Here is a 10,969-nt window from a genome sequence, read left to right as displayed (position 1 = left end):
CTTACATTGTTGAATTTTTTAATTAAACTCAAGTCTATGTATATATAGAAAGTCAAAGGTTATGCCCACCCTTAAATTCATTTTTCAAATTTTCTTCTGATTTTTTTCATTTATGATGATCAATTAACCATGGTTTAAATTTTATAATAAGCAATTAATTAATTAAGCTTATGTGGACATAGGCTTAGCTCGTCAACAATCATGCATCATGCTTGAAAACGCTGGTTCACGCATGAGATTTTATCCTTTTTTTTTATTTTGGTTTTTTCATGTGAAAAGAATAATAATAAATACCGCAGGGATATGATTGCAATTTTGTTTCCTTCAAAAAATGTGCATCTAACTCTCCCACCTCCAAAAAACGTGTATCTAACTCCCTTACGCACAAAATCCAAATCTACCATTTATAACTTTTAAAAGCTCAATTTGCATCAAACTCCTCAAATTATTTTAATATTTTTTTTGGACTTCCTCAAATTTTTTTATCCCAACATTTAAAACATCATTATCATATCAATTGAGTTTTCTATCAACCTAATGTTGGGTTAAATATCAACTACTAGCTCGAATTGAATGTATAATATACTTAAAACACATAAATAAAATTTAAACACATGTATTTAAATATGTCATGCTAAACTATTTTTTTAATGCTTCATATCAAACACAATTGGTCTAAATGTGTTTAAAGTTTGATACTTCACCAAACCCAAATTGACATTTAATGCCAGCTTGATGGCTAGAGTCACAAAAATGATTACTTTCAGGATTTAATTAAAATATCTTAAAATTTGAGAAGTAATTTATAATCTAGAACATAATATGAGGATGTATCATGGAATGAATCCCAGAAAAGAAAACATTTGGACAGTGAATTAGGAAACACAGGGTGGAGCCCACTCATAAGTACCTTTCTTCAAATTCATTTCCCCTCTTTTAATTCTCATTCTTTCTCAATCCTTCTCTTTTTCGAGGACTCATTTTTATCGTATTCTTTGCTTTTTATTTTTTGTTTTCTGAAGAAAAAAATCCTTGCTTTCTGGGTAGAGAAAAGAAAAGAAAAGAAACCCATTAAACAAGTTTACATTATGATTGGGATTGGATTAGTGGTCATAATACCCAAATCTTTGTTCTTTGGATTGCTTTAACAGTAAGTACTAATATTTCTGATTCTTCGTTTCCATATTTGTTGCCTTAATTTTGGGTTCATTGAATTGTTTTTTTTAGTTTGACTTAATTAGTTTTCCTTTTTATATTGTTTAATTTGGAGCTTGAATATATGGCAACTTTTGATTGATTTTTGTTTTGGATAAATTTAAAACTGTTGTCATTTTGGAAATTCAGAAGGTTGATGCCTTTGGTGATTTTATCCATTTTGCACAGATCATCTGACTTTGAAAATCAAATTCGTTTTTTTTTTTTGCTAAAAATTGCAAATCAGCCTTGGATGTTGGTTTCATCGTTTTCCCTTTGCTCTGGTATATGCTTATTATTATTGACTTTTTTTTATCCTTCTTGAAATTGCAGTATGTTGTCACTGTTTCCAATGAACTATGATTGATCTGATACTATGTTCTCTGTTTAGTCAATTTTGTTTCAATGTATTTGATTGTTTTAGAAACAACTATAATTTTCAGGCTTTGGACTCTGGTTTTCTTTTTGACATAACAAAATGTTTTTTTTTGTCTGATTGTAAACATGGATTTAGTTCATGGTCATTACAATTCTTTGATATTTTATTAAGTTGTATTTTCTCTGGAATTTCTGGGAATTTATCCCAGTTTTTTATGTTCCTTTACTTTTGAAACGCATGTAGAATTGCAGGTTTATTTGTGAACACAGATAGAAGAATTACTGCAGTTTTTAGTTTATTTCCAGGAAGCACGGATATGCATAATACGATACAGATACAACACCGCATGAGCTTTTGCAAAATTAGGACACCCAAACTTGGACATTCCCATAAGTTTATGTACTGCTACTTAACTTGAAATTTTAGTTTATGTTTTGCTAGTTCTAAGGCGTGTTGCATGATCAATAACGGATTTGGTATATAAAAATTGCAAATATTTGGTATCCACGTTTATCTGCTGATGAATTTTGTGATACTGTATCCTGCTGCTTTTCAAGAACTATTTCGTACATGTATATGAAACTGGATTGATATGAGCTTTCTTTGAATACTAGGGTAGGAAAAAAAATCATATGTAAAACACGGAAGAAATTGGTTAGTTTAGTTCATATAGAACTTGGTACTTTTCCTTTTCTTTTATGCTATGGTTCTGAATAGAAAGAACTTCATTAAAAAATTTCTCTTAGATAATTTTGAACCTTTGCATGTACCTCAAATCTTATGAGTGCCTTACAGAAGTGTTTGGTTTGCACAATATGATGTTCTTGATGTCTGAATGGAGTTTACTGGAGTGATTTAGAAAAAAAAATATTATTTTGCACAAGGGTCTTATCTCCCATTTTTATCCGATAGGTGATTGAGTTGGTTGGAGTTCTTATTTCACCAGATGTATAGCATGTGTCATTACTGTGGTGCTGAAATTACAAAGACCAGTGAAGACAAAAGGAAACTGGAGAATGGTAATGCTTTAATCTCTTGTAGTGGAGACCCAATTCGGTCGTGTAAATTATGTTGGGAAAGGCAAGGAAGAGAATTTGTAAAACGAGATGGTATTACTCCATATTCAACGCCAATGATCAGTCCAACTTCTTCATTGTCTAGCAGTGATCGTTCATATTCCAGCTGCAGTAAGTATCTATCTAGTTTTTATTTGTTAATTTATTTCCATCTCATTTTGAGCTAACTATTTTATATTTTGTATTCTGTTCCATCAGGTGATTTTTCTGTTGATGTAATAAACTCATACGATCGGTAGGTGCCCTTCTTTTCATTGTGGTGCTGTTATACTACTAGTTGTTATTAACTGGAATCTTGTAATTCTATATATGTTTGACCGTGATTATGAACATTACTTATATTTGATACTTCTCAGGGTTGAGGGTGACCAAGAGTTTGGTTCAAAAAATAGTCATGGGGATCTCAATTGTCTGCCAAATGGACGAAACCCGTGCTCAGAAGGCCTTGGGAAGAGACTTGATAGCTCAAATCTGATGTCTGAAAGCGACTTGAGAGATAAGAAAGATAGCAATGATATGGACATAGTTAGAGATGGTGAGATAACACAAACTAGTAATGAACAACAAGCAAAAGAAAATGTTATCGAAAATTCTGCTAGACCCTTTGTCAAAGAGAGTGGAGTTTCTCAAGTTATTAATGGTGAAATAGATAATCAAATTTGGGAACCTCCAGAACCTGAAGATCAAGAGGACGACTTGGAGAATTCTCTGGCTTATGATGACGATGATGACGAAGATGATGAATGTGGAGATGGCACAAAATGGGGAAAACCAAGTTCCTTGAGTCATACAGATGTGGGCAATGGACGCTACAGGTTTAAAGAGGAAAAAGAAAGGGCAATTAAAGAGGTGATAGATGGGAAGTTCAAAGCCATTGTCAGTCAACTTCTTAAATCTGTGGGTGTTGCCTGTTCTGTGAGTGACAATGATAGTTGGGTGGATATAGTTACTTCTTTATCTTTGGAAGCTGCACTTTTCTTGAAGCCTGATGCTATTGATGGCAATGCAATGGGTCCAGATGGATATGTGAAAGTGAAATGCATTGCAACCGGTTCTCGCAGTCAAAGGTGATATGATTTCAATATACTGTTTGAAGTTATATTACTCTTAGTTGTGGATATTTATTTTATAATTGATTTAGATTTCTCATTGAAGAGACAGATGGGTGTTTTTTTTAAAAGATTGATGGGTGATGGTAATGTGCTTTTCTGAAGTATCTTCTTCAGATAGTTCTTATAAACATCTATTATCTCTGTAAAATTTATTTCATTAAGAGAGTATTGGTTACTTCTCCTTCAACTGGTAGCATGCGAAAAGCCATACTCTTTTTTTAAAATTTTAATTTCTTTTTTTTTTGTTGAATCATGTATGAGCATGCGTGGAAATCAACATCTTTCATGCTTTATTTGAAACACCTCTTTATAATAGAAAATTAATGCTATTGGTGTTATAGGATTTTTGTCCCTTGAACCATTATAAATTAGCCTATTTTTTTGCAGCCAATTAATCAAGGGCTTGGTATTCAAAAAGCGTGCTGCTCATAAGCACATGCAAACTAAGTTCAGGAATCCAAGGCTGTTATTAATTCAGGGAGCCCTTGGTCAATCTTCTAGTGGGTTGTCTTCATTAGATTCACTAGATGAGGTACCATGGCAAAAGTAAACTCTTTTTCTTTGTAATGCAGTAAATTTTCTACTCTATATTCTGATCATTGACCCTTGAAAACAGGAAAAAGGTCATATGAAATCTCTAAGCGAGATGATAGATATGTGTCATCCGAATGTGATATTGGTGGAGAAAACTGTTTCACGTGATGTTCAAGAGAGTGTTCTTGCCAAAGGAATCACACTGGTGTTTGACATGAAGCAACATCGTCTCAAGAGAGTTGCGTGCTGCACTGGCTCATCAATCATACCGTCCGATCATTTGATTGGTCAAAAGCTAAAGCAGAATGACTCCTATAAGCAGTGCGACTCCTTCCATATAGAAAAGTTTGTTGAAGAACATGCTTGCTCTGGTGAAGGGGGAAAACGACCAAGTAAAACATTGATGTTTCTTGAGGGCTGTCCCAGACATCTTTGTTGCACTGTAAGTTGACTTCTTCTTTTTCTTTCTTTTTTAATTGTTTTCCCCAGAATGCTCCAGCATGTTTTTGCATACATGCTAACACACAATCACTTGCATGTGGGAAACAAGACAGAGTTAGATGTTGGATGTGAGCACTGGTAGTATGGTCTGAGAAGTTGATATATGGAAAACAAGATATATACGAACGCAGTTCTAATAAAAAGAATCATTCCTTTGATAGCTTATTTTGTATTTCTTTTCGTTGCAAAACTTCTCAATGGGAAGGCTTTAAACGTTCTTTTACATTATTTTTACCAGTTTTTCCGATATTAATGAGTAGGACTAGGCCTACTCCAAACCTCATTATCCAAAGCTATTAAGATATTCAACTATAATACATATTAAGTACTTACATCGTTATCTCCTAGGCTATTACATATTGCTAATTAATTTTTTGTTGTAAGTTTGAAATGCAATAATATCTTAAAGCTTGGGCCTCCTATGTTGAACTGTTAAGAAAATGCAGCTTGTTGTATCTTTGCTCCTTTCCCTACAAAGATTACTCAATTTTAGTCTCCTAAGAATTTTTTCTTTGAAATATTTCAACCTATTGTAAATTATCTTAAGATTTTTTATATGCAAATATTCTGCAAATTGAATTTTAAAAAGTTACTAAAAGTATTGGTCTTTTTGATATTGAGATTTTCTTTCTAATCTTCCATAAAATTTAAGAAAGTTCTCAGCTAAACTCTTTTAAAAGATTTTCTCTATTGTAGTAGTCTCCTAAGAATTTCTTTATTGGAAAAAATTTCAACTTATGTTTTAATTAGTTATGTCGAAACCCAATTTTATCCGAGTATGTTGATTTTGTTAAAATGTATATATTAGTTAAATTGGTTTTCTCCTAAGCATTTAAAAGTCAAATGCATTTTCTCTATTTTAGTAGTCCCCTAAAAATGTACAGTTCAATTTGTAGTTTTTTACTTTTGAAGCTTAAGGGTCTTCCACTTGGTTTCTTTGCATCATCGATTTTTATCATCTTGTTTCTCAAAAAGTACTTGTGGTTGATGTCTGGTCTGAAGATGTTTGAACTGATGCTATCTACTGGATAACAGGCTTTCCTCTTCCTTTGTTTTTTTTTTCCTGGTAAGATATCAACGGCATCTTCCTGTCTGTGTACTTGTTAACTTGATATCATAATTTTGCAGATTTTGCTGAAAGGAAGCCATTCTGAAGAACTGAAAAAGATTAAGTGTGTTGTGCAATATGCTGTTGTCATGGCATATCATTTAATCCTTGAAACTTCTTTCCTTATTGATCAAAAGGCAATGTTCTCTACGATTCCTCTAACTGGAATAGCAGATGTGTTGCCAGCTGATCATGAATCCCATGCCTTAGAAATTTGCAACATGAATGCTACTTGTCTTGATGAGTCTACTGCTGAAACTGGTTCACATGAAATTGACATTCCCATTTCCAGTGGATTGCATGAAGAAGGTTACCATGTAAATGGTGATCAAATTCTGAAGTCACGATTAGGCGATAGTTCTGCTTTACCAGGCATTTTGTCTGGGTTGTCATCCATTTCTGTCTCTCTGAAGAAAGTAATCGAAAGCAATTTTCCTCTTGCATCCACTGCTCCTCATTGGTCATCGTCTACATATTTCGGGTTAAATGGGGTGGAATCTGAGCTCACAGAAGCAGTTCCTGCAATGAAAAGTTTTGAGGGCTCAGAGCAACTTGATGTGGAATCTAAATCTGGTCCTGATCAAGAGAAATCCCTTGATGATGGACAACCTCAATCTTTTCCCGCTTCCTCTGAAGCACTACTTAACTTGAATGCTGGTGGTGATAATAATGAAGAGAAAATGCAAAATAAGGAGAGCATCAACACAATGTTGGATGCACAGAGTATTTTGGTTCTTATGTCTTGCCGAAATGCCTTAAAGGGGACTATATGTGAGCAAAGCCATTTTAGCCATATAGTGTTCTACAGGAATTTTGATGTTCCTCTTGGGAAGTTCCTTCGAGATAATTTACTCAATCAGGTCTCTGGGTTCTCCTTTTAAGAATTAAAAAAGAAGGCATCTTTTCTGCAGTTTTATCAGTATGTGATTCTTATGAGTCAAGTTTGATTTTATTGAAAGTGAGTCAAGTTTTATTAGGTTGCCCACTGCTCTAAAGTGTTGAAGATATGTTTCGACTACTTATTTGGTTATTTAGTTTCTCGTTAATCTTTTAACAAACTTAGCTAACGCTTAACTCTATAATGCTGTAGACTGCTTTTGAAAACACAACTTTTCTCAATCCTTGGTACTGTTGAGTTTTCCAGTTTCCGCTAATAGAAACTTTTGCTTTTTGCAGAGAAGCCAATGTTCTATATGCGGTGAACTCCCAGAAGCTCACTTCTACTATTATGCACATCATAATAAGCAGCTAACAATACAAGTTAAACGGCTTCCTAAGCATTTACCTGGGGAAGCTGAGGGAAAACTCTGGATGTGGAGTCGCTGTGGCAAGTGTCAAACTGAGAATGGAATGTCAAAATCTACGAAAAGAGTGCTAATTTCAACTGCTGCACGTTTTCTCTCATTTGGAAAGTTCTTGGAGCTCAGCTTTTCTGAACACAATACATCCTGTGGATTATCCAGCTGTGGCCATTCTCCACACAAGGATTTTCTATATTTCTTTGGGTATGGATAACTCTTTCCGTTTTCATTTAACAATGAACTACCTTCAAATGTATTATTGAGCAGGAAATTTTGTCCTCTCTGTTTGAGACTTGGGCACTTTATGTTTTGTAGTAATAGCTTGTGACTATATTTATTGGCTAGGGGTTGGGGAGGTTTATATTTTCTTATGCTAAGAGGCTTGTTTCCCTTATTTCTTGTAATTTAATGTAACTGCAGGTTAGGCCCTATGGTTGCAATGTTTAGTTTTTCTTCAGTTACCACTTATACTGTGTCCATGCCTCCACAACAGCTGGAGTTTAGCAGGTCAATCAGACCAGATTGGCTGAAGGAAGAATCCGAGAATGTATGTGGATATTCTGTTCTCACTGTGCTTTGATTTATGACCTAATGTTTATTATGTGGTAAACTATAAACACAAGCATGTTAATATGTTTGAATTGGTGTTGTTTTCTTCAGGTTTACACAAAAGGAATGGTAATGTTCAGAGAGGTTGCAACCTTTTTGGTTCAGATAAGGTCTCAGTTTGCGGGTTCAACCTTAAACCTTAAAGATTCCTTAAAAGTATTCTCTGATGTTGAAGAGATGCTGGAACTGGAAGCTTCTGAATTTGAGGTTGGTTTCTCATCGTCTTTCTGATAAGTTGTTGGGTGCTGTTGCTTTTACTTTTTATTCATATGTTCCATTGGGAAAAAATTGCAGCTAAACATCCAGAATGCTGTTGCTAATAATGGGAATGCAAACTTGGGTTCTCACAAACTCCTCAGCTTGAACAGACTAAGGTGGGACCTTCTTCTGGAAGCATGCATTTGGGATCGACGCCTGCATTCTCTGCTGTTGCCTGATCCGACAGTAGTAGTTGCTGGTGCCAACAACAAAGCAGTGGTGGAGCAACTGAAGTTGCATACTGATAGTGCTGATGGAGAGGACAATGGTAGAGAAAGTAAACCTATAGATGGTGATAAAGGTTCTGAAAATACTGGAAATATGAAAGCTTATTCAGGTTCTTTGGTTGGAGGTAATGAATTTCCTGGTGATGAATTATCTTCAAATGTTCCTGTTAAAAAATCTGAAGGATGTGACAGCATACAAGGGAGTTCTACTGAGGTTGAAAACATTGAAAAGCCAAAAGTAGATGCTGTTACGAAATCATCCAAACCAGAGTCCGTTGTGGCACATGATATTTCTGTTTGTTCCCATTTTGGTGATGAGAACTATCAAGCAGAGGATGCACCTATATCAGGTCCTTTACAAGTGGATAGAACAATCCCAATTTCCACTGATCTTGATGACAATGATTCTATGATTGATTCAAATGAATCAAAGATTGATGGATCTCTGCATTCCTTACTATCCAGTTTAGAAAATGTAAATGGATGGTTCTGGATGCCTTTTTCTGAAATCAGACAGATATACATGAAGGACCTTCAAAGAGGAAATGTCCCCAAGTTTGAATCCATTAGTAGTTATACTCCATCACAAATACCCACAGGCTGTCAATTAATCAGGGAGGAAGCATCAAGGCTACGCATACCTCTAGGAACTAATGATTATATTGTATCAGATTATAAAGGTGAACTCTCGAGTATAATTGCTTGTGCATTGGCATTGCTGAAAGATCTGCCTGCTGGAACTGAAGTGTCCAATGAGGATGGGAGGAGAGATAGACTAGTTGAAAGTTTACGAAGCCTAAGTCGTGTTCCTACTTTAACATCCCTGCATTGGTCGTCCAGTGGTTCCTCTGATTCAGAGTCTGTCTCTAGTCTGAGTATTTCTTCAGAAGAGTCGCGCTTCTCCAGTTTTGATGGGTTAAGCTTGTTGGATTCTCTAGTTCCCCCTGATGTGCATAACATAGAGGTTTCTCTAGGGGTTTCAAAATCACTTGGGAAGGGTAAATACTCGGTATTTTGTTTATATGCTAACCAGTTCCGTGATCTTCGAGAGCGGTGCTGCCCTTCAGAGCTTGATTATATTGCTTCGCTTAGCCGATGCAGAAATTGGGATGCCAAAGGAGGGAAGAGCAAGTCCTTTTTTGCTAAAACACTTGATGATAGGTTTATTATAAAAGAAATCAAGAAGACAGAATATGAATCATTTGAGAAGTTTGCTTTACATTATTTCAAGTACATGAACCAATCATTTGAGTCTGGAAGCCAAACTTGCCTTGCTAAAGTTCTTGGGATTTATCAGGTTTGCTTTCATTTTCATTTTAAAAAATATGTGATTGCTTTATTCTTTGCTCTATTTTTTTGAACATTTAAACATTTTGCAGGTAATAGTAAGACAGCCTAAAACAGGGAAAGAGACAAGACATGATCTTATGGTGATGGAGAATCTTACCTTTGGTAGAAATATTACTCGCCAGTATGATCTTAAAGGGGCCTTGCATGCTCGATTCAATTCAGCTGCTGAGGGTTCTGGAGATGTTCTTTTGGATCAGAACTTTGTCAATGACATGAATTCCTCTCCATTATATGTTAGTAATCAAGCCAAGCGTCTCTTGCAACGGGCTGTATGGAATGACACAACTTTCCTCAATGTGAGCTTTAATTTCTTTCTACTGGACTTTTCCTTGCTTGGACTAGATGCATTCTTTCTTTTCTTGAATAAATTTTGCCCCTGTGGTATTCAGTACTCCCCATCAACCCCAACATCCCAAATCCTCCCTCAACCCCATATATCATCTATATATTTCCTTTGTATGTTATATTCCTCAAATTTGGAATGAGGTGTTGACTGAGTTGTGCTCTTTTGCAGTCAATCAATGTAATGGATTATTCTTTACTTGTTGGGGTGGATACGGAGCGGCGGGAGCTTGTATGTGGGATCATTGATTATCTCAGGCAGTATACTTGGGACAAACAACTGGAGACATGGGTTAAGTCTTCATTGGTTGTTCCTAAGAATTTGTTGCCAACTGTGATTTCTCCCAAGGAATATAAGAAAAGATTCAGAAAGTTCATGTCAACTTACTTTTTGAGTGTCCCTGATCACTGGTGTTCACAGGGATCCTCTGACCCTTGCCAACTGTGTGGCACTCCAAACGATGCCTCGTCTCAACCCAAGTCCCTAAATGGTATTTCTGCCTAGTTCTCGTATTCCTTGTTTCACATTTTTTATTTGAATTAGCCCTCATTTTTTATAGCCAGTTGAAAAATGCTGTGTATATATATATACCCAACCCCATTATAATGCAATTTTTAGCAAATTTCTGGGGATAGTTTCAACTAGCATTCATCTTATGTTCATAATTTTGTATGGTCGAGTGAGAATGTAAAGACCCGAGGTTATTGGAAGATTGATAATGTAAAATCAATTTAAAGTTTCAGCTACCAATTTGTATTCTTGGTGCCTTTTCCTCCTGTTGTATTTATGTGTTTTTTTCCTTCTGAATTTCTGTTATCAGCCTCTGGAATTACTGCTGCTGCATACAGTTGCTATACTTTTATTTTAATTTTTGTGTAATTTATAAAGGAAGAGTAATTTATAATGATCCAGGTTTATTTATGTAAGTAATTGAATTAATGGATAAAATTTAATTTCTATTATATGACTTAATTAAA

General features: G+C 35.1%; 1 protein-coding gene across 4 annotated transcripts; it reads left to right on the top strand.

The window, feature by feature from the left end:
- Positions 1-950: 950 nt before the first annotated feature.
- Positions 951-10,738, top strand: LOC107914062 (putative 1-phosphatidylinositol-3-phosphate 5-kinase FAB1D). Of its 4 annotated transcripts, none has more exons than XM_041094410.1 (14): positions 951-1,150; positions 1,879-1,972; positions 2,486-2,760; positions 2,848-2,884; positions 3,006-3,716; positions 4,149-4,293; positions 4,378-4,737; positions 5,925-6,764; positions 7,081-7,409; positions 7,626-7,752; positions 7,866-8,021; positions 8,109-9,596; positions 9,679-9,945; positions 10,164-10,738. In XM_041094410.1, the coding sequence occupies exons 3-14, from the start codon at positions 2,520-2,522 to the stop codon at positions 10,494-10,496; spliced, it is 5,034 nt and encodes a 1,677-aa protein (XP_040950344.1). In that variant the 5' UTR covers positions 951-1,150; positions 1,879-1,972; positions 2,486-2,519; the 3' UTR covers positions 10,497-10,738. The 4 variants fall into 4 exon arrangements, with proteins under 4 accessions (XP_040950344.1, XP_040950345.1, XP_040950346.1 ...); XM_041094411.1 differs by having other exon boundaries at positions 1,868-1,972; XM_041094412.1 differs by lacking the exon at positions 1,879-1,972 and having other exon boundaries at positions 2,520-2,760.
- Positions 10,739-10,969: the final 231 nt, after the last annotated feature.

The sequence above is a fragment of the Gossypium hirsutum genome, chromosome D05 (genome assembly GCF_007990345.1).
Source record: "Gossypium hirsutum isolate 1008001.06 chromosome D05, Gossypium_hirsutum_v2.1, whole genome shotgun sequence".
Classification (NCBI taxonomy): domain Eukaryota; kingdom Viridiplantae; phylum Streptophyta; class Magnoliopsida; order Malvales; family Malvaceae; genus Gossypium; species Gossypium hirsutum.
Note: the sequence above shows the minus strand (reverse complement) of the source record. Positions and strands in the feature narration are given on the sequence as shown.

What these genes read in the sequence shown, in the direction of transcription:
- LOC107914062 (XM_041094412.1), top strand. Translation starts at nt 2,520, where the DNA reads ATGTATAGCATGTGTCATTACTGTGGTGCTGAAATTACAAAGACCAGT. An exon ending in GTAATAAACTCATACGATCG is followed by an intron (nt 2,885 to 3,005) that starts GTAGGTGCCCTT and finishes GATACTTCTCAG; the next exon opens with GGTTGAGGGTGACCAAGAGT. An exon ending in GAGATAATTTACTCAATCAG is followed by an intron (nt 6,765 to 7,080) that starts GTCTCTGGGTTC and finishes TGCTTTTTGCAG; the next exon opens with AGAAGCCAATGTTCTATATG.